General features: G+C 46.2%; 2 protein-coding genes across 3 annotated transcripts; both read right to left on the bottom strand.

Annotated features, from left to right (window-relative positions):
* Positions 1 to 3,447: 3,447 nt before the first annotated feature.
* On the bottom strand, positions 3,448 to 5,608 carry rab32b (RAB32b, member RAS oncogene family). Its single transcript, XM_076023253.1, has 3 exons — positions 5,247 to 5,608; positions 4,453 to 4,730; positions 3,448 to 4,119 (listed from the first exon to the last, which is right to left on the bottom strand). The coding sequence occupies exons 1-3, from the start codon at positions 5,458 to 5,460 to the stop codon at positions 3,982 to 3,984; spliced, it is 630 nt and encodes a 209-aa protein (XP_075879368.1). The 5' UTR covers positions 5,461 to 5,608; the 3' UTR covers positions 3,448 to 3,981.
* A 1,337-nt stretch (positions 5,609 to 6,945) lies between these two features.
* Positions 6,946 to 20,445, bottom strand: grm1b (glutamate receptor, metabotropic 1b). 2 transcript variants are annotated; one of them, XM_076023251.1, is made up of 8 exons: positions 19,515 to 20,437; positions 18,032 to 18,281; positions 14,788 to 15,023; positions 11,665 to 11,911; positions 11,335 to 11,503; positions 10,987 to 11,113; positions 8,925 to 9,852; positions 6,946 to 8,104 (listed from the first exon to the last, which is right to left on the bottom strand). In XM_076023251.1, the coding sequence occupies exons 1-8, from the start codon at positions 20,218 to 20,220 to the stop codon at positions 7,234 to 7,236; spliced, it is 3,534 nt and encodes a 1,177-aa protein (XP_075879366.1). In that variant the 5' UTR covers positions 20,221 to 20,437; the 3' UTR covers positions 6,946 to 7,233. The 2 variants fall into 2 exon arrangements, with proteins under 2 accessions (XP_075879366.1, XP_075879367.1); XM_076023252.1 differs by having other exon boundaries at positions 7,824 to 8,069; positions 19,515 to 20,445.
* Positions 20,446 to 21,140: the final 695 nt, after the last annotated feature.

The following is a 21,140-nucleotide window of genomic DNA, read 5'->3' as shown; positions in this document are numbered from 1 at the left end:
TTGGTATTAGCCCCCGTCCTGAGAAAGGCATGTTCAATAAATAAAGAACTAAAAGACATTTAAACGACGACATGTGAGATTGTCAAATGTAAGTTTTATGTAGTATATCAACCTAAATAGTTTCAGCATATCAAAGGCCTACTTCACTCACTATCTCTCTCTCTCTCTCTCTCTCTCTCTCTCTCTCTCTCTCTCTCTCTCTCTCACACACACACACACACACACACACACACACACACACAATGAGACGAAACCTCATTATTCTTAATTGTGCTGTTTATTGGCACATTTGACAAATGCTTTAAGATTAAAACATTTATATCTCCATGCAAAACTCGTACAATTGAAAAACCTATTGATCCCAAGAACTACTTTGTCTTTTATCTTTGCCATGCTCCTTTCCTCATTATCATTCGTGTTGTATCAGAACAGAAGACCTAAATGTAGGTTGGATGTGTAATTTCAAGTGGCAAAAACATTGATGTAGTTGTCATTTTTTAGTCTTGGGGAATATGTTCGATTTGAACGCCGAGCCATCTTTGTGCATGCTTAGTTTGGCCGCTAGATGGCAACCTCAACCAATATTACAACATGACAGCGTTTCGTTGAGGAGGAATCGTTTGAGAGCCAAAATTCAGCACCACGGACAGCAACATAGGACTCCCGGTCTCTGATTGGTTGCCTTTATGCAAAGGATATACTCTTTATTTATTTATTTCTATTTTAAAAGAGGAGGCGTAAAGGTTCATTCAAAGTTTTGTATGTTAAGCACTCATCATTTTCATTTTCAATCATTCGACAACAGCTGTTTGAACATACTGTATGGAATCTATGGAGCGAAGCACCACCCACCCAGATATTAATGTCTCCTCTCCACAGTCAGTTAATAGTTAATTAATGTCGCCCAGTGTAAAATGGGTCACTCAAGACACAATAAGCAAGTGACAGAGCCACAGCGGGGATGCCAACACCGTTTCGCTCTTCACCGGCCTATTCACAAGTTTGACTAATTTGAAATTTTCATGCCATCATGAATATATGAACGAAGCTTCCAGGGAAAAGACACACAAGAGGGCAGATAAAATGGAGCAATATCAATAATGCACAAGTGATGGGATCTGTTGCCGAGAGTGTGACTCGCATTCAGACTGTCACATTTATAATAAACACATCAGGAGAGTCAGCTTTTGTGTACAGCGTGGGAAGGTATCGGGGCCAGGAGCCGCGTTGGACTCATGAATTTGGGTCTCCAGTTTCTGGGACGTATGTCCATAATTAGCAGTTGTGCTGTAGATCCCCCCTCAGGCACAATTGCCACTCGAGGTAAACTGCCTCCTCACCTATTATGTTGAAATTGACTCGATCAGCGATAAGTGTTTGTCCGTGGTGGAATTGAGGAGCAAGGGTTGTTTTGTTTTTTTGCATAAAGATGGAGAGTTTAACTGCAAACATGGCAAATCTGGGAAGGAGAGAAAAGAGCCTGAATTTGGACAAAAGCTTGTGTGTAAAGGTGGCCTGGGGCTGGATGTGGAACAGTTCCCTAGATGCGCTGTGAGGACACTGAAAAGTAAAACTACTGGACAGCAAAGGACGGATTGGTACGCAAAAATAACCTGTATGATGTATGAACATGTCAGTTAACTTCTGGGACAAGATTCCCTCTCCTGAACACACACAACGCTAATGATTATCGACTTGAATTGATAATGATAGACAGTTTTTGATTTGTTTATTTTCCTGAATTTGTTCACGTGAAGGATTTTTCCTCTGAAATAAATGGTAAATTGACTTATATATATTCACTTATATAGCACTTTTTCTAGTATCTTCATGGTACCCCAAAGCGCTTTACAAAGGCCTTGCATTCACCCATTCACACACACATTCACACACCAATACTCCTCAATGTAAAAAAAAAAGTGTCAACTTTAAGTACTCAAAAAATGACAACACATTCAGCCATATTAATGAAACACACTTTTGGAAGTCAGGACTACAATCTAGCCTCTTGATCTTGCAGAGGTATCTATTTGGAATAAATACAAAGATGCTTTACAGGTTTATTATTTTCTCCAACTTTGCAGCTCAACTCTAAATCACTTTGCAGATTGAGAGAAACAAAGCAATTGAAATTGGCTCCTTATGCAACATTCACAACATTAAAACACACAAACACACAAACACACACACACAGAATATTTGCTTTCCATCACAGACAATAGAATTGCATTTGATTCACTACATTTAAGAATGATCCTTTTTAAGCAATGAAGCTCTGCTAATAAAGATAAAAACTGCAATTTAAGTCATCGCTACCATCTAAGAATTTAATTTCCCCAGGCTTCCTGTTTCTTCTTGTGCCTCTGAATATGGAGAACTCAAATTGCATTCATGACAGCCACCCTGCCAAAAAAAAAAAAGGGAAAAGAAAATAGGATTATTACATGCTGCCTTATTGGCTGTCTATCAGTGATTAGATACGGCTTCCCCACGGCGCGGCTCGCAGCTCACTAACTCTCTGGAAGCAGCGGGGTGCTTTCTCATCTCGTTTCCTCCCATCCACCAAAAACCAGGTCACACTGATAGCTTCTCGCTGCTATTGGCCCCGTCGTCGAGGCGGCCCCACAAAGCTCCGGCAAGGCTCTCGGCCCATCTCGCCGTGAGGTGATTAACAGATAATTATATGCGCTGGTTGCATAACTGGCGTGTCGCACTCAGATTCGCTTTTACCACCGATGGGCGTTTCACAGCATCTGTATGAGGAAACCAGCTCAGCCAATAATGCCACCAGGCCAGGGGCCCCACCTCTCAGTATTGATTCTGACAACGTGGCGCTGAGTTATGCAACTTGCAGACAATGCAGAGAAAGTCAACAGACATCGCTTATTTTGATAAGAAAACAAATTGCACAGGAGGAGGAGAGAGAGAGAGAGAGAGAGAGCTGACAAAGGAGCAGTAGAGTGAGAAGGAGGAGGAGGAAGAGGAGGAGGTTGAGAAGGATCATCCTCCTCCTCAATTTGGGGTGGCAAGTGTATAATCCATAAAGGCCAGAGCCATAAATCTTGAGGACTTGTGATTGCATTTGCCAAAAAAAACAAAACAAAAAAAACCAACAAAAACAAAACATCAACGACTGCAACATCTGATATTTTTCAGAAATCAGACCTAGAGAAGTCTATTGATCCCTGGTGGGAAATTATTTGTTGTTACATTAAGCAGCGATGCATGTTTCTGTACTTTTTCTTTTTCTGGTTTTTATTTGCCAGTGATTGATTTTTTTTCACAGTAACTGTTATGATTACAATAAGTGCACACCTTTGAATTAAGCTGTATATTTGTCTTCATAAGGAAAAGCAGAACAAACCTATTTTAGTGTCAACAACTCTCCCGACACAGATCCCATGGCACAGTAAAACAGGATTATTGCTTGACTTCAAAATGTTATCCCAGATATAGATTTTTAAGGTTGGAGTAGCATCCTGGAGAGGCGAACGGACAGCGGAGGGCGTGACCCACCTATCAAATCTGGCGGGTGAGTCACGCCCAACAATAAACATCAGCTGATTGAGTCGAGTTACACACCAAAATCATGTGATACTCTGATGAAGGCGGAAGAATACACCGGAAAATGTCAGGTAAATAAAAACCTTAAAAATCTATGTCTGAGATAAAAGAACCAACGAGATATTGTTGAGATATTAGTGCTGTTATTAGTCTATACACATTAGAGCATTAGTAACAATAAACGTAACACATTAAACCAAAAACACATCATTTGGCATTTCCTTTTTTACTTTTGGGTGTGCCACCCCAAATTGAAGTGGCCCTATATGAACACAGAGTTGCTAGCTGCTAGCTGCTAGCTGACTGTATCAAAACGAGCCCTCGCCGGCCCTCCTGGAGTCGCTCGTGGCCCCGCGAGCATCCGTCCGTCCATCCGTCCACCAGCGGCCTTGGCTGCTGGACTCAGAGCCGTGGACTTCAGCAGCACAGCGTCTGGCTCTGGTCCACGTTCATTTTGATCCCGTCCCCGCGGAGCTCCTCACCGGTGGGGTCCGTGTCGCAGCGCAGCATTTGTTTGATGAGGAAGGCACCCGCCTCATCAATATTGATGTTGTCCTATAAACAGACAGGGTGGGTTGGAGTGGAGTGGAGGGGGTGGGTGATAAGGATCACAGTGAGTGAGTTGCTCCCCCCACTGTGTTGTGGTGAGTGCGTACAGTAGCTGCATTAAATATCCAGCAGGAGGTAAAGGGTGGGCACACACAGCTGCAGAGCACGAGCCTCACTAGTACCAACGGGGCCACATTGCCACATTTCACATCTATCTCATAATATTAACATACCTAATCTGTCAAATTATTGCAACCGAGTTCCCTCCTTGCGTCAGTAGGATTCAAACTCAGGACCTTCTGCCTGGTCCGACTCAGGGCCTTGATTAAAAACACCCACCTTGGCAGATGTCTCAAACCAGCCTGAGAAGCCGTGATCCTGACAGAAGCGGTCCAGGGTGGACAGCAGGACATTGTCTCTTCCCTTCATGTCGCATTTATTGGCCAGCAGGACAGCCGGGATGGGGCTTCCACTCTGCAGACAAACTTTGCTGTCGAGATCCTGCTTCCACTGTGCCGCCGCCTCTAAGCTGTGGCTGTTAGTGAGGTCAAACACCACAAGGGCTCCCATCGCCCCTTTGTAGTAGACTCTGGACATCTTCTGGATCCTCTCCTGACCTTGGAGGGAAGGAAAAATGGAACATCTAATCTCATTGATGGCGCATACAAGTGGTTAGGAACGGAATGCTTCACTCGTGCTCTGTGCTGAGAGTTGAAATCCAATCACAGCGAGATTTGCCTTTTATTTTGCTCCGATCTAATAACTTGCTTTTGTCAGATTTAAAAAGAAATGAACTGTCCTTGTTTTGAAAGGCCTTATTTTAAGTCATGTATGGGCAAATAGTTTCAAAAACTAATGTCTTTTTCACTATAGACAGAAAAGCATGCTGTTAATGAAATTCATTCGTTTCATTTCACCAAATCCATATATTTGTATGCTGTGTCCATTTTAAATGCATACAGGATATCACTCTATTTAAGAAGTATCCTTTGTGTACAGTACACAAGGATTGTTTTTATTTTTAGTCACTCACACATTCCAGCATAAGCGTGCAGTTGCGGCAGGTTAATAGTTCTCACATGATCAGTGTCGGGTTAAAGTTCAGTCTTCAGCTGCCGTCCCATCACACTTACCTGCAATGTCCCACAGCTGCATTCTGACCACAGTCCTGGGCTCCAGTTCGATGGTTTTCAGAGCAAAGTCCACGCCAACGGTGGCTTTGTAACCTCCGGGGAACTGCTTCTTGACGTACTGCAGGACGATGCTGGTTTTCCCGACGTCCACGTTTCCGATGACGAGAACTTTGAACAGTTTCTCTGACCATGGTGCCGCTGCGTGTTCTGCCATGACGGGCTCAGCCGGGTCTTAGTAGACCTGCACCTGAATCATCGCTTAACTCCCTGATTCAGTTTGAAGAAAACGCTGCGCTCAACCAGCCATTCTTCCTCCCTCTACGGCTTCTCCTGAATGATTTCTCTTCTGTTTCCCATAAACTTTTGACCTTTGGCTCTATAAAGTGAACTGAAACAACACCACGTCATGCTTGAGGGGGGGAAAAAAGAGTCAACACCTTAGAAAATATTCATTTTACTCGAATGGAACATGTTTTCTTTCAAATGCTCTACAATAAATATCCTTTTTAATCTTAGAATGTGCGCATGTGTATCTGCAAATAGCTTATTCATAATACTGGATGATAAACAGTACTTCATCACATTATACAGGTCTGAGTAGATCTTAAAGTCTTAATATTCATTAAATTGATCGGTGCACACGTCCACGATAAAAGCACTGATACCTAGAACATCTAATACTCCAGTACAGTTTTTATCTGATACAAAATGTTACACAATTTATACATTCACAAAACAATTGTTTGCTATTTATCTGACACACCCACACGCACACGTTTTATATAATTATGAATCCAGGTGTCTTGTTACAAAAGATATAAATATGAGGCGAGTTTAACTATAGGAATGAGATGAATGCACAATAAGATCCATTTAAATTAAATGTAATAAAATTAATTAAAAAAAAAACTCATGAAAATGTGGCACTTGAACGACTCTTACGCTACATTCACAGCACACACCGTCTGTGTATTTCTCTGGCAGTACCGAACACCATCTACACATTACTGTTCTTAATAACGCGGGACCATGAAGATTACCCTTTTTTTTTTTTGTTTTATCCACAGAGCCTGAAGCAAAAGTTCAACATTTGGCAAATGTGCTCGCTGGCTCTTTTGACCAAAGTTAGAGAACACTGAGTCATGTCGGACAATTCTGCCAGTGTTTGGTCAGCAAAGACATGTAAACATAACTTTAATGAAAGAAAAACCCTGATAAACTGATAAAATACACAAAATCCAAGTGCTAGGGGTGAACACGATTTAAACCAATAGCAAGACACAAAAGATCAGTTATTTCATTTAAAATAAAAAAAAAAAGGCTGCCGGATGCGGCATTGCAATAAGAGGACAGATGTGAGACTCGATAAACTACCAAAACATCCTTTTGTTTTCAACACAAAAACAAACTAAAGCTGACACTAGAGAAAACTAGATTTGGTGGTAGTTGTTTTAAATTTTGATTTCAATTCATTTAAATTGGCAAAAACTAACTAGCTTAGATACCAGTAAATATAGGGGCAATGGACACAGTGTGACAATATGTAAAAAGGTTCAATCTGGACATCAAGATAGATTGTTTCGCATCACATAAAACTACATTTAATAATAAAGTTCCCTTGCTTAAACTCAGCAAAACTATCTGCTCGTTGTGTAGCTTCTTTTTTTTTTCATTTATCATACAAATCTATTAGTTGCTCATAAATGTACGTACGTACACACAATCTAAATGTTATAATCTCTTTTTTCCTAAAATCCTATGTTGCATTTCAGTGCTTAGTTCGAACAGTAGAAACCCCCCACCCCCATATTGCAGACAACATCTAAAAGAGTTTTAAAAATGCGCCACCTGCTTTTGTCGCGCGCCCTTATAACAATAACAACAACAACAACAATAATAATAATAATAATGATGATGATCACAATTCAAAAGCTAGAAAACGAGAGGCGACTCGTCAGAGCGGTTACCGTGCGGAGCAGCTACGGCGTCACAGAGTGGAGGAGCTCTGCTTGAAGTCCCCGAGGATGGCGGCGGCATAGGTCGCGTGCGGGGGGCTGCACAGGATGGACTCGGACACCGGCGAGCTGGGAAAGGGGCTCGCCGGAGCTACGGCGCTATCTCTGAAAGGCGACGGAGGCATCAGAGCCAGCGAGTCGTCCACGACCAGCTTGGCCTCCGCCAGGTCCTCCTCTTCCTCCTCCACCTCCACCACTTCCTCCTCCTCGTGAGCCCGGCTGTTGTCGAACACGTATCCCTGGAGGAGGCCAAACTGCTCGCCCTCCTCCCCCTCTTCGTCGTCGTCCTCCCCCAATACCAAGGGGAAGGCGTGATCTGGGTCGAACTGATCCAGGTTGAGGGGCAGGACGGGCTCCTGCTGGATGAGGTGGGCCTGGTGGTAGACGGGCATGCCGCTGCTCTCCGACGCGCGGCCGAACTCGGCGATGTCGCCGCTGAACACGCGACTGACCACCATCTCGCCCGGCAGGCGCTCGCCGCCGAGACCCACGGCTCGCAGGTTGGTGTTCTCGGGTGTGTAAAGCTCCGCCCCCTCGCCCGTCATCAGCCCGCAGGCGGCTATCTGGCCGAGGGCCATCATGGGGGGACTGGCAGGGGGATTGTATCGGACCGGCTCGCTCTCCTCGTCCTCCTCAGCCACATTGTACAGAGTCTTGGTGCTGAGGTCGGAGAACTCGGCGGCCCTGTGCTGGTAGCTATTAGTTAAGGGTTTGATGACGGCCGTCTGATTGGAACCTGCCTCCTGTCTCTTCACATGCACTGACAGTCTGTGCCACATGTGATCCCCTTTTGGAGGATGTCTTGCACCTGGTTCAGACCATGACACAGACTTTCCATTAGAACTATGAACAAAATAAAGACGGCTGTTACTTTAGGAACCCCTCGGACAGCAGCAGGAGACAAAATCAACAATAACAACAACAACAACAACTCTGGCTCTCGTCACAGTGAGTGAGCGCAAGCAAGAGCAACATTAGTATATTGTAATTCAGTTCAGGCTTTAAGTATTTCAGGGGATCTGCAGGTCTTCCAGAAAGCCAGTTTCACTCTCTGCGGTTTTCTGCAATTACTAGTTTTATACTTGACAGTGGAGAAAGATGACAAAAAGATTGTTTTTAGGAATACAAGCATGTCATCGCTCTAAAACTGTTTCTTCTGGGGTAGATATCGTTTACCGACGTCAAAGAAGTGCTCAAAGAGCTGCACCGTTGGTTTCGTTTGACCGCATCTCATCATAGTTTTAAGCTTTGGGAAACAAACTGAAGGCTGCTTGCTTGCAACAGTGTTTCCAAAATTTGTGCGACTCCCGCAGAAACCCTGATTTTTTTTTTTTTTCATATTTGCTGTCAAATGACTGCCTTCCTCCAGCAACACAGAGATGCCACTTTTTTTCCATTATTTTTTTTTTCTCTTCCTTCCTTCAAATATTTCATCATCGTCAGATCACAGGTTAAAACGCCTGTGTGAATTGAGCGCCGACCTACATCTGTCACGCAGTACAACAGGTGTCGGCGCCGATGTGAATACAGTTAAGGCGTCAGCTTCCCGTTGAGAGGGAATTGCAGCCACAGAGAGAAAAGGAAAAAAAAGAAAAAAAAAGAAAACAGCATCCCCGAGGTGCTGCAGGAGCAGCGCTCACTGGCTCGGCGGGGCGCCACCTACCTGCCGTTCCCCGCGTTCTTCTTCCTCTTGAACATGCTCAGCAGGCTGTTGCTCCGGCATGCCACTTTGCCGTCGCCCACGTGCATGCGCACGGCGTCCGAGGTGGTGAAGGCGCTGCGCACGTTGCGCTCGGGCTTGGCGATGATGATGTACATCTTGGGCGTGAACATGCAGCCCAGCGCCACCGTCACGCTCAGGCTGACCGAGAAGGAGGTGGTGATGATCTTGTAGTTGCTGCCGAAGTAGATGGGCACGAAGGCAAGCCAGATGATGCAGGTGGTGTACATGGTGAAGGCGATGTACTTGGCCTCGTTGAAGTTGGCCGGCACGTTGCGCGTCTTGAAGGCGTAGTAGGTGCAGCTCAGGATGAGCAGGCCGTTGTAGCCCAGCGGCGCCACCACGCCCACGTTGCTGGTGTTGCATATGAGGAAGACCTCGCGGATGCTGGGGTAGGACTTCATGGGCTCGGGAGGCTCCATGATGATGAGGGTGACCTCCAGGGTGAGCTGGACACTGATGAGGATGGAGGCGATGACCACCTGCGCCCAGGCGCTCATGAAGCGCGGCTTCCTGGTGCAGATCTTCTTCTTGCTGCCGGCCAGGATGCGGGCAATGCGGTTGGTCTTGGTGACCAGGGCCGAGTAGCACATGGCGGTGGAGAGGCCGACGAGAAGCCTCTGCAGGTAGCAGGAGAAGATGGTGGGGCGGGCGATGAGGGTGAAGGGACACAGGTAGCCCAGGAAGATCCCCGCCAGGATGATGTAGCACAGCTCCCGGCTGGATGACTTGACCACAGGCGTGTCGCGATACAGCACAAACACCAGGGCCACAAAAGACGTGACCAGGATGCCCAGGCAGGAAAAGACCACCTGGATTATAGACTCGGGATTGCTCCACTCCAGGTAGCGCAGGGGGATTGACTCGCAGCCTAAAACGAGATAGAACAATATAAGCACGTGGCTGCAATGCGCTAAAAGCATGATCATCAAAGTTTCAGCGCTTCAGTTTCAGCTTGTCTTCTTTGCGATTTATCCGGAGGAGGAACGCCTTCAAAAATTAATCCTGATCAGAATAAAAAACCAGGGACGTTTTTTTTTAAGTTATAAAGTGTGGCCTCAAATTAAAAATCAATCAAATACATTTTATCCCCAAGAAAATACAGTAGGTCTTGAATTAGGTTTTTAGCTCAACTAAAAATAAACCCCTTTCTACTCAGCGATGGCCAGGCTGCAGCCAGCAAAGTGGATGAGGGGCTGGGGGTGGAGGCGAAAGCACCAGGACAAAGTAGATGGTTGCATTTTTCATGGATGCGAATAGGATCTCGTCTCTGCTGCAGGTGCGCATCTCACTTTGAATATTTGAGCCTTGTTGTTTTTATTTATTCATCCTAAAGCAGCAGGAGGGTAAGAAAACTGCTGAAGCAGTTTTTTTATGTCACTGCAGAAGCACCACGTTCTGATCTTTCAGTTAGCAAAATGAAGAAGGGGGGGAAAAAACGGTGAAACATGAAACTGCGTGAAGGCAGTGTGATCCTATTAAGAAAGTGCCTTGTCTTTGAACGGCGCAGAAGGGCCCTTTAAAGTGGGCCAGAAGAGCGGCGAGTGAAGTAGGGCTGCTGTCGGATAAAACGGTGAGCGTGATGAATGGCTCCCGAGTGTCATGGGAGTGCATCGAAAATAGGACGGGGCAGGTTTTTTAGCGGAGTGGCGCGCCGGAAATCTGAACAGGACAAAACCGGAGGAGGGAAGAGCGGAGAGGACAAACTTAACTTTCTACTGAGCTTCTACAACCCTTCAAAAATGTTCTTTCCGACACTGAGGAGGTTCGGAACTGCCGAAATAATGGCGCTCTTAATTTCATACATAAGTCCACACAAGGAGCAATACAACCAACCAACTATGGGAAATTTTCCATCTTTGCTCTCCCAAACATGTCCTCTCTTTTCTCATAGCTCAAGTTTTTCAAATTCAGTGAAGAAAGAACCTGCATATTGAGTCAAAACGTGTTGAAACGTGGTAAAATGTATTGGCTTGTTAAATCTCTTCCTGCTTGCCACACCCACCTTCCAGTTCTTCGTCCGGCCACCAGCCCAGCTCGCAAGCCTTGCACGTGAACTCGTCCTGGACGAACTCATTGTCCTTACAGGCGGTGCAGATCCAGCAGCAGCTCACCTCTCCTTTCCGGATCACCTGGGACACCAACCGGACAGAGGAACTTTAGGAAAAAAAACAAAGTTCTCCTGCGAGAACGTGAGAGCCCAACGGGTTTTTGTTCCGACTCATTATTCTGATTCTATTTATTGTTGATAATTGAGTGAGTTGAATTACTCCACTTATTTTAATCAACTAGTCTAAAATGGGGCCACACGGTGTAGAATTGGTCTTCACACCACAGGAAGGTCCTCCGCTACCTTGATCTCTCCTTTGGAGCAGGGCTCGCTGCAGACGGAGCGGACCATGTCGCTGCGGTTCATCCGAATCATCTCCTCATCCAGGCTCAGCAGGCCCTCGTGCCAGGAGCCGATGTTAATGTAGTCGTAAACGCCCGGCTGCACGTGCTGGAAGTTCATGATCTCGTACCTGTGGGCGGCCACAGAGTCAACCAATGAGACGTACATGAAATAAATGCCAAAATCTGGTACATTCTTGTGTATTCCTGTATCCCTTTCCTCTATATGTGGCCTGTTTCGGTGGGCTGCACTCAATGCTCATGCACTGCACATGTGGAAAACTTGCTTTACCTCCCGGGTGAGTCTCCATTCTCGTCGAACCATATGTCCTCCCCTGACACTCCCGCGAAACTGGTCTTGAGGAGAAAATCCAGCAGATGGCTTCCGTCCACGGGCTTCATGTTGTCACACAGGCCCACGTGACCGGGACAGAGGTGCGTGTGCATGTCGTGCAGGCCGTGGGCCATGGCGTAGATGGCGTTGATGACGAAGCCCATCTTGCTGTCCTGGACGTAGTTGTCCTCCAGACTCTCGTAACCTGACGCACATACACAGCAGTTAGCACTCGCTCCGCCGGAAAGGTTGCGTTGTTGTTTTTAGCTTTCTTTCTTTTTTCTTTAGCCTTGAAAGGAAGGAGTGCGTCGGTGCGGCAAGCGGTAGCGTCTGCTGTGCACGGCTGAGGTGTACGGCTGAGGTGTACGGCACAAGTGTGTTCGGCGAGGTGGGAGACATTACAAAGTAGTGACAGGGTGCTCGCAGGTTTTTAAATCCAAGCTTTGCCCAAGTGAGACACTGATTTTGAAAAATAAAAAGAAACACCAGCGACAAATCTGAACTGAAAACAAGAAACCTGGTTACCGTGGCAAGACCCTCCATTTCAGCATTTTGTGAGTCGGGATTGAATTAGAATCGGTCGTCAAAGGTGCTGAGTTCGGGAATGGCCTTCGAGTGGGGAAAAAACCAAGCAGCTCGCGGTGTCGTCCGCTCGATTATGCAGAGAAACAGGCACACTTGAGCGCAGACACAAGCGTGCGGTTTTATACTTGCACCCCATCAGTTCAGTGTAATGTGAGCTGAAAGCTGAAGTAATCGGGTCTCAGGTTGCTTGGAAAACAAGGTGTCAACTTAGAGTCTTTACTAAAAGCTGCATCATGCATCTTGGATCCTCACTGCTCCAACACTGGAGCCGGTCATATTCTGCATATCCTGGCAAAGGGGTGCCAGCTACTGAAACAACCTTGAGAGGTCCCTCATCATGCATCAGTGAGACCTGTCTCTGTCCTGTCAGAGTTTGCACTATTTACTTCTTTTGCTCTCTCCGCTTCTCAGAAAGTGTGTGCATTCTGGATCTCAGCCCTATGACATCATACAGAGCTTTGCATCCACTTCCAAAGAAGTGGATGGTTAAAAGAGGGCTAAATGAGCTATTTTTTTTGTTTTGGAGATATTTTTCTGGTTAATTAATTAATTGTGCAAGGCTAATTTGCTAGAGAAAACAAAGATCTAAAATGGGTTCAGCATGAGGACCTTTAAAATGGAATCTGATCTAATTCTGCCACTGTAACTATTAGTTTGTCATTTTAGTTAGGTATCATAGAACATATTATTAGTATTTAATTATACAAAAAAGAGGGACATCTTCATAACTTTGTATTTTCCTTGTTTTTTTCTCACATTCCTCTGGAAAGCGGATGCACATGCAAATCTAAAAGCATTGTTGGAACTTTAAATTGTCAACTTTAAGTGATTGGTTGCACCTGACAACACCCGACTGAACTGTACGCTGCAAGAGGACCGCCAGCGGCAACCTCAATCGAACAACGACCATGAAAAAAGGGAAAAATGGGGGGAGCGGGCCGCAGGGAAAAGTGGCTGCCTGCTGCTCACTCAGACACGTAAACAGTGAGTTGGTTGGGGTAGCAGCTGGGCGAGCGTCCGAGGGGAACCGCCGGTGATGACCTACTTTGAACAGCTCCTTGGCTTCGACACTCGCTGAGCTGTGCGAGCTCCAGTCATGATGAAACGATGTCGTGATGTCGGCGTGCGAGCAGCGGAGCCACCGCTGCTGCACGCCGACATCAGTCTGCGGACGACTCAAGCTTCTCCTCCTCCTCCTCCTCTCCCACCTCCTGCTCCTACTCCACCCTCCTCCATCCACGTTTAAACGCAACCGCTCTGGAGAACATGTGCCGCGCTGTGACCCCGGGGTTTGTGTGGCTGCATGCAGCTGAAGCCAGTCGAGCACCAGTGGTGTTATTGGGCTGTTTTCATGCCACCATTGCAGAAGGTGTGAGTCAGAGCACCAAACGGGGGCGGGGGAGGGTGGACCCGATCAGGATAGGCTGATTAGCTGATTAGCAGAGGAACAATCGGCAAACATCCCAATAGCTTTATACATTAGAGGTGAACTGAGATTAAACGCACTCTGCACTCCATGTCAGTAATCAAGATTAATGTCAGTCAACCTCTAGTGTATGTATATACATATGTATATTTCCAAAGTGAGGAGCGTTACAGTTCCATTCACAGGTTTCACTCACCATCTTGGAGTTCTACGCCGAAAAAAACAACAACATAGGATATGAATAATGACATATACACTGATTTTTCTTTTAAGAGGCAACGGTATGGGCTATAACTAGATTATCATAAATATGATGCTTCTTAGGAATGTAAAAAGAAGCATAATGCCTGTGCATCTTACGGGGGGAAGGCTGCTGTAGGGAAAAGTAGTATGCAAATGTTGCAAAACAAAACGTAAAAGTGAAGTGCAAGGGGAATCAAGAGTTTAACACACAGAACGTTGAGTGTATTTTTTTTTTTTCATTTGCTGCATGCTTAACTCTATATTTACGTTTGTCAATGCAATCAAGTGCAAAATGCAAAAATCTTTCTCAAATTGTTTTTGGAAACGGTGGTTTTGTCCCATCAGCCTTGTGGATCAGGATTGAAAACGTAAATATACGCACAGTTGTCAATGCACCTTGAGGAGGAAAACACAAGCGGTGTGCCAGAACACAAAGATCTGGGGGTGGAAACATGCTTGTTGAGCAATGTTTCGAGGAACGATGGCCTGATGCATTCTACTGTGTTCCTCTTGGAGAAAAGAGAAGATTTTTAATTTACCTAGATCATCATCCTCTGCACGGCCAAGTGTCACAGAAATAAACAATACGAAACAAGTGTTACTGGACTGACTCGGAGAGCATTTTACCCTCTGGCACTCTAATTCATAATTAAACAGCGTGTTCCTGTTTGCAGGGCCTTTTTGATGGCATCCTCTGGGCATTTCCACGCATCAGAGCAGTTAAAAAAGACAAGCCGTTGTGCACGCAGGCATAACAGGAAAAGAGAGAGAGAAAAGAAAGGAAGGGGGAAAAAAACAACTCGAGCGCTGACAGTCTGTTTGGCTACCTGAGCAGTTCCGTGCGTAGTTCAGGTTCTCCTGCGGGTGTCCGGGAAGGCGGCACTGGAAGCGGAACTGCCAGAACTCTGGGAACCAGGGGTTGCGAGTGTTTGTGCCGAGCCTGAGCTTCAGGAAGTAGTCGTCGAAGGAGGAGACCTCTGCCGACTGCAGCTTGACCGTGATGCCGCCCACCGCCTCCTGCTCATAGCCCTCCACCACCTCCACTCGGTCTGCCCAGCCATCACTGCAGAGAGAGAGAGGGGAGTCCAGGGTGGTAAGAAGTTTGGCGGTTCCAACCGGTCCCATTTTGGTCCCGGCTTATTATCGCCTGGCCGTGCTTGAGGTGCCCCATATCTTAATGTGAATTACAATCAGGCCGTTTGAGGGAAAAATTTGAAGGGAAAATCGCCAGAGAGCCCCTCAAGGTCACAGCTTCATTGTTTTCCCCGACAAACAAAGCAGCAGCGTCATGGTGAAACATTATGCATACAGATTAGTTCACAGACACACTGCCTAAGTAACCGCCAAAAAAAAAAAAAAAAAAAATGCATGAGAAGTCCCAGGGCTTTCTATCTACAAAATGCCACCCTTGCCTGTCAGTGAACGCCCTCGAAATGAGAAACATTTATCTTTGGCTTCTCCTGCTTTATTACTTTGCAGGAAGTGTGTGAATGTTGAGTGCGTTAAAACACTCAGCCCCTCACAGAATCTTTCCATTTGGCACTTTACTTAAGTCACGCGTATGCCAATACGCCAATAATGGCCAATACTACACCAGCGACGCCGATTGTCATTGTGTCCATCTGGTCCTGATTCTCCAGGACCTTCTAAAAAGTTTGCCATGCGACCGTTTTAGAAGCATGTAAGCAGATATCGTGTAAAAGACATGCAACCTGAGGAACACTGGGAAATCTCAATTGTGCGTAGGCTAATGCGAACGATTGTTTTTTTTTGGTCTTCCTATGTGGCCCTTGTCCAATGTTTAGCCCCGCCTTCGCCCCAAGACCACTGGGATTGGCTCCTTCAACCCCTGCCTCCCCTTTCCTCTCGCATGATCCTGAGTGCAGGAGAAGCAGCAATAGGATGAATGATGGTCTGGGTGATGCAAGTTCAAATTTTCGCATCTAACATTCAATTTCATTATTTATGCCGACACTTTCTGCCGCCTCCTCCCCCACCCCACCGCAAGGACCAAAATAAATTTAGGCCAACAATTGGTGGATTTACAAAACAGAGTTTTCCAGAATTTCACACATGGTCCATTTTGTCACCACCAGGACAAAAATACACCTCCCCAGGACCGAAACCCACATTTGTCTGAAGCGGCGCCAAGGGCCGGGTTTTTTTTTTCCCTTTGGCTGGCAACTCGAGCGAGCGAGAGGACAATAGCGAGTCCAGTGTGTCAGAAGCCGCAGTACCTGGCCATCTGCTTCCCAGCATCACACTCCCACCAGTCCAACGCCGCCGCTGCCAAGAACCTACGGCTCTGACGTCAGCGACACACGTCCCGCCCGCTCTGAGGAGCCGATGAGGAAAAGGGGTCGAATCGTTTTAAGCGTCACCGCCGCCAGTTCTTTTCACGGCCCAGAGCCAAATGTTTGTGGAGGGAGAAATGGGGTGGGGGGGGGCTCGTAAAAGTGACAGATGCCAGCATTCGGAGGGACGACGGCCCGGCCTCGCTGGAACGCTGATCGAGTTAGGCGGCCATTGTGTCTCAGACTGCGATCCGAGGCGGGAGCCTCAATCCTCCACTCGCCGGAATACGAGGACGGCCGACGACCAACAACCCCGGGGGCATGTTCACTTTACTGCATCGCTCTAAAAAAAAACATTTTCCTTTTTCAGTCGTCTCCTTGACCCAGAAAAAAAAGTATTTTAACACACACACACACACACACATACAAACGGGGGTGCATGCGGCTCCACCAGACTTATCTTTCTGCGGAGACTTTAAGAGCGGTGTGAATTCAAGTGGAAGGGTGAGAGCAAGTTTAGGCTTTAAAATACCCCCATTGTACATCGTCTGGCTGGAGAAGAAGGTTCTGCACTGCTTCTCATCACACTTGATGAATAAAGCAGCAGAAGGAGGAGGAGGTGGAGGAAAAAAATATTTCTTCATCATATAGTCTCGTTTTAGGCGCTGCGACAGCTTTCCAACAGGCCTCAAGGTGCGCAGAGACTCAGAACAAAGACGGAGGACGTCAGGTCCGAGCGCTGATCTGAGCTCCGATGTTCACAATGCTCCACATTCCTACCAGCTTACGCTGGAGGTGCTGTCCCACATTAGGCCATCCTGCCTGTGATCTGACAGCATGAGGGAGAGCTCGCTGCACGGATGCATTATTCATCGCCAAGCTCCACTCAAAGCATCTTTATGCTTTCACAGGAACTGTACTCCCGGCAGGAAGGGGGGGGGGGGGAAAGAAGAGAAAAAAAGGATGGATTTCAATTCTATATGAAGTTTTCTGTCACCGTCTTCCTGAGTGGGAAAGAATATCATCTCAAGTTGTGAAATGATTACTCTGGTTTTTTCTTCTCAAGGATCCGTGGTGCTATATCTTTCTCCTTTTGCGCTTTCATTTTCTTTTCTTTTTTAAATGTTTGATGTATGAAATCACTCAGGATCTAAAACCACAGACTAAAGACCAGAAAAAGATTAAGAAGAAAAAAATAATAAAATAAATATAAAATAATTTTTGAGAAGCAAATAAATGATGGCTAGTTTTTAAATGGATTAATTTGGATGAAGGACTTTCAGTGTTTTTTTTCCTGACAAGCTGTGGCACCTTGTATTTCCAGTGTTTCCACGCACCAATAGGAAGCCTTTTTCGGTTGTCAACCACCTCGAATTGATTTTGTTTGTGTGTGCTTTGAACACAAATCTTTCTGTTTGTTGTTTTTTTTAATAGGCTTCCCTTTTACAAAAGATGCGTCAAATTCTTTAGAGACGCTTTACAGATGGTCACCCTTCATGCAAACCTGTTTATTTCCTTCAGCTGATGTCAATTAATGACTTACTTGTATCATTTATTGCACGACTCTCAGTCTGTCTGATTATCCCTGTGTTGCTAGAGCTTCACAGCGGCGACGGCGCAGAGAGACAGAAAATCCTTCTCATCAGCCTTCCTTGAAAAGTTTAAAGTCTGCTTTTCTCTTTTCTTTCCCTCCATCCTTCATCCACCCGTGAAGCCTTGACGGACGACCAGCAAAACTCCCCCGAGGGAGGGGGTTTGTAAACAAGCTCAGACAAACCTGCCAATTAGGAGGAACTCTCCGGCTACTCCCAGCCGTCTCATGGCCATCAGCAGCCCGCGGACTGTCATGCCTTCGCAGAAGCAGACGACCACGCGGGCTTTGGGCAGGCGCTCACGCAGCTTCCTCAGCAGCCTGTCAAAGTGCTTCTCGCCGGCATTGCTGTAGATCTTGTCAGAGTTGGCGATGCACAGGCCCTCCTGCGCCGCCAGCTCCTTGAAGACCTCCATCCCGCTCTCGCCGTAGTTTCCTGAGGGAGAGGAGATGATTTTCACTCACAGGCGGCTCTGGTTCTCACCTTTAAATCTGTGCCCGGCTGGTTTGCTGGTTTGTTGAGGGGCGGTTTGTCTTGTATTCATTGTTCGAGCGCAGCAGTGATCAGGGTCGATGTAGCCTTTGAGACTGACTAGAAAAAAAGTCCTACAACTTTACGGGGGCTTGGGAAGGGGGCAAGTTGAATTCAAGGCTTCAACATCAGATCTTTGAATCAAGGATGATGCCAAAATAAAGTTTAATGATCTGATTTTCTTTCCATGTTGTGATGTTATTATGAATTTCAAGGGTGTGCTGTGAATCTCCACATTTGAGAATATGATGACAGATGAAGCTTGATTTTTTTTTTCCCCTTAAGATTCCTGAAGGCTTGTTGTCATAGCTGCCAATGTTTTTATTGTCAACTGTTGAATAACACCATTATCATCACAAAGAGCGCAATCTGCTTTGTGCAACTCCGGCTTTAACCTTGTGAAAGCAACAAATTTGTACTTTTAGTGGTGACAACAACAAAGATAAGAAAACAGAGAGCAGCAGGAGAGGTTTTCGGGGAAACTTTGTGCCTTGTTTGAAATTAACTGGTCCTCACGCTCTTTGATGCAGGAATATAAACACCTCAAAGTGCCTTGGCAACGTTAGTGCGACCAGTGTGAGTTGCAGACCTGTGGGTGCTGACGGAGTTTATGATCTGGATTTGGCAAAGCAAAGAAGAACCTCATTTCTCATGTCCTCTTACTTTGTCCTCAAGAGGAAGATAAACCACCAGGACGACAAGACTGCTTTTCATTCAAAGGACAATGACCATGAGGGCTTGTAAAAAAAAAAAAAAAAATGTAAGAAGAATTTTCTTTTTATAGAACAATTGTGCTTATCCCTAAATAAACACAGTTAAGCGTTTGTTATTTAAATGTGTTAAAGTTGAAGGAATTATTTGTCGTCTGCGAGCTTACACTGATGGAGACTTGCTGTTTCTGGTTTTAAATGTTCCCTAATGCTATGACAGACACCTCACCAGATTGTGCAAACAGAGATTAACGAGCAGATAGGTGCTAGCTAGTTCGAAACTGGGTTTGCGACTCTGTGAGGTCAGTGAGGTAGTGCAGCTTCTTTTACTGCAGTTGTAGCTCGAGCCAGTTTGCAACCACACAAAGTTTCCCACTGGCACGAGGGACGACACCTGTCACACTGTGTAACCGTTTTGTGACCTTACCCTCTGTGTGCACCGCCGACACATACGTCCAGTTGTAGCGCTTGACGATGTCCAGCAGGGCCCTGGCTTGCAGCGTGTCTGAGGGCACCACCCTGAGGAAGTACTTGAACAGCGTCTTGTCGCTGAGGTCGATGCTGGTGGCCGAGTAGGCGATCTGCGGGATGTTGAACAGCTGCAGGAGGTTTTGCACTTGGATCGCCACGGAGCTCGACCCGGGCCCGATAACCCCCACGATGGGCTTCTTGGTGGGCGGCGGCTGATTAGACGGTTGCCCCTCGATGCACCACTTGGATCCATCACTGTCGTCCCGGATGGAGATGAGGGAGTCGCGTATGAACTCGATGCTCTGCTCCAGAGCCACCGAGGAGTGCCAGCAGGAGTCCCTGATCTCGCAGCCCAGTGTGATGTTGGGCAGCAGGTTGGGGTCCGAGTTAATCCGATCGAGCGTGTGGAACATGGCCTCCACCCTCTGGATGCCGTACTGCTCACGGATTTCGCCGCATTTCCTCTCGGCCACCTTCTCGGCGGACGGTTGGTGGTGAACGGAGAAGAGGGCGCCGATTATGATGTCCCCGTCCATGCGAGCCACCAGACGGGAGGCAGACTCTGGCACTGCTGACCTCTCATACTTACCTTTGGAGAGCGCAAAGGACTCGAGGAGCAACACGGGCAGGTAGAGAACGCTGATGGCACTCAGGGGGATCATGTTGAGCACTGTGCGGCAGAGGACGGGCGCAGAATCATGTTCTCTTGGCCATAATCGAGCTCCATCAAATCCACGATGAGGTGAGTTAACTCAGCCGCTTCTCCTTCGGTGTGGATGCCCTGCACACACAACATGGAACATGAAATTCTGCAACGTGTCTGATAGCAGTAGAGTCATTTTAGTCATATTTAGAAGACACAGGGTAAAAAAAAAACAAAAACAAAGGTTTGTTCTGTGAAATGTCAGAGAGGACAATATTTTTTTTTTTTTAGCACTAGAAACATTTTTAGAGCCAGAAAACAACCAATTTTGCATTATATGGGACTTTTAAAAATACTATACGAAGGCAGCATCAACATTTGATGTATCAGTGTTTTCAATAATCTGTATGTTAAGATGCAGATGACACAAAGTCAGGTGCATTTGTGATTTAGCTCAACTTTTTATTCTCTATACCATATAGCCATAAATTGGTTGGATTAATAACCACATTACTTAGCATTTACATAATAGTTTCAAAATAATAATAATAGTAATAATACTATAATACTCACACACGCAGACATATTTGAAGTGAAAACGTGCAATTTCTTAAGCAAAGAATATGCACATCAAAGTTGCACTAAATCGTTTAAAGTTGACGGGATGTGGAAGAAAAAGTGCCGGCGAGGATTTATACAGCAGTGACACCGCAGTCGATGCATCTTGGCTGATTCCGAGCAGGCAGCCTGATCAACCTGTGACTGTTCCTTCAACTTTCATCCCTGAACGCATCGTCTCCAGACAGTTCCCTCTGCATCCTTCCTGCCATTTTCCCCCCTCCAAGAGCTTTGGCTCCTTAGTGTGAAGTCGGTGTCAGTTACAGGGCAGACGACAAACCCGACGTCGCCACTCATGCACATGCATCCTAATTAAGAGAG

The sequence above is a fragment of the Nelusetta ayraudi genome, unplaced genomic scaffold (assembly GCF_046127955.1).
Source record: "Nelusetta ayraudi isolate G7.1 ecotype Tasmania unplaced genomic scaffold, CSIRO-AGI_Nayr_v1 ptg000015l, whole genome shotgun sequence".
Classification (NCBI taxonomy): domain Eukaryota; kingdom Metazoa; phylum Chordata; class Actinopteri; order Tetraodontiformes; family Monacanthidae; genus Nelusetta; species Nelusetta ayraudi.
Note: the sequence above shows the minus strand (reverse complement) of the source record. Positions and strands in the feature narration are given on the sequence as shown.

Coding starts and splice junctions, on each gene's coding strand:
- rab32b (XM_076023253.1), bottom strand. CDS start 5,460: ATGGCAGAACACGCAGCGGCACCATGGTCAGAGAAACTGTTCAAAGTT. Junction 4,731..5,246: donor GCAGCTGTGGGACATTGCAG/GTAAGTGTGATG, acceptor CTTCCCTCCAAG/GTCAGGAGAGGATCCAGAAG. Junction 4,120..4,452: donor GGTTTGAGACATCTGCCAAG/GTGGGTGTTTTT, acceptor GTCTGTTTATAG/GACAACATCAATATTGATGA.
- grm1b (XM_076023251.1), bottom strand. CDS start 20,220: ATGATCCCCCTGAGTGCCATCAGCGTTCTCTACCTGCCCGTGTTGCTC. Junction 11,114..11,334: donor GCTCCAAAGGAGAGATCAAG/GTAGCGGAGGAC, acceptor TTGGTGTCCCAG/GTGATCCGGAAAGGAGAGGT. Junction 9,853..10,986: donor GCCGGACGAAGAACTGGAAG/GTGGGTGTGGCA, acceptor ATCTCGTTTTAG/GCTGCGAGTCAATCCCCCTG.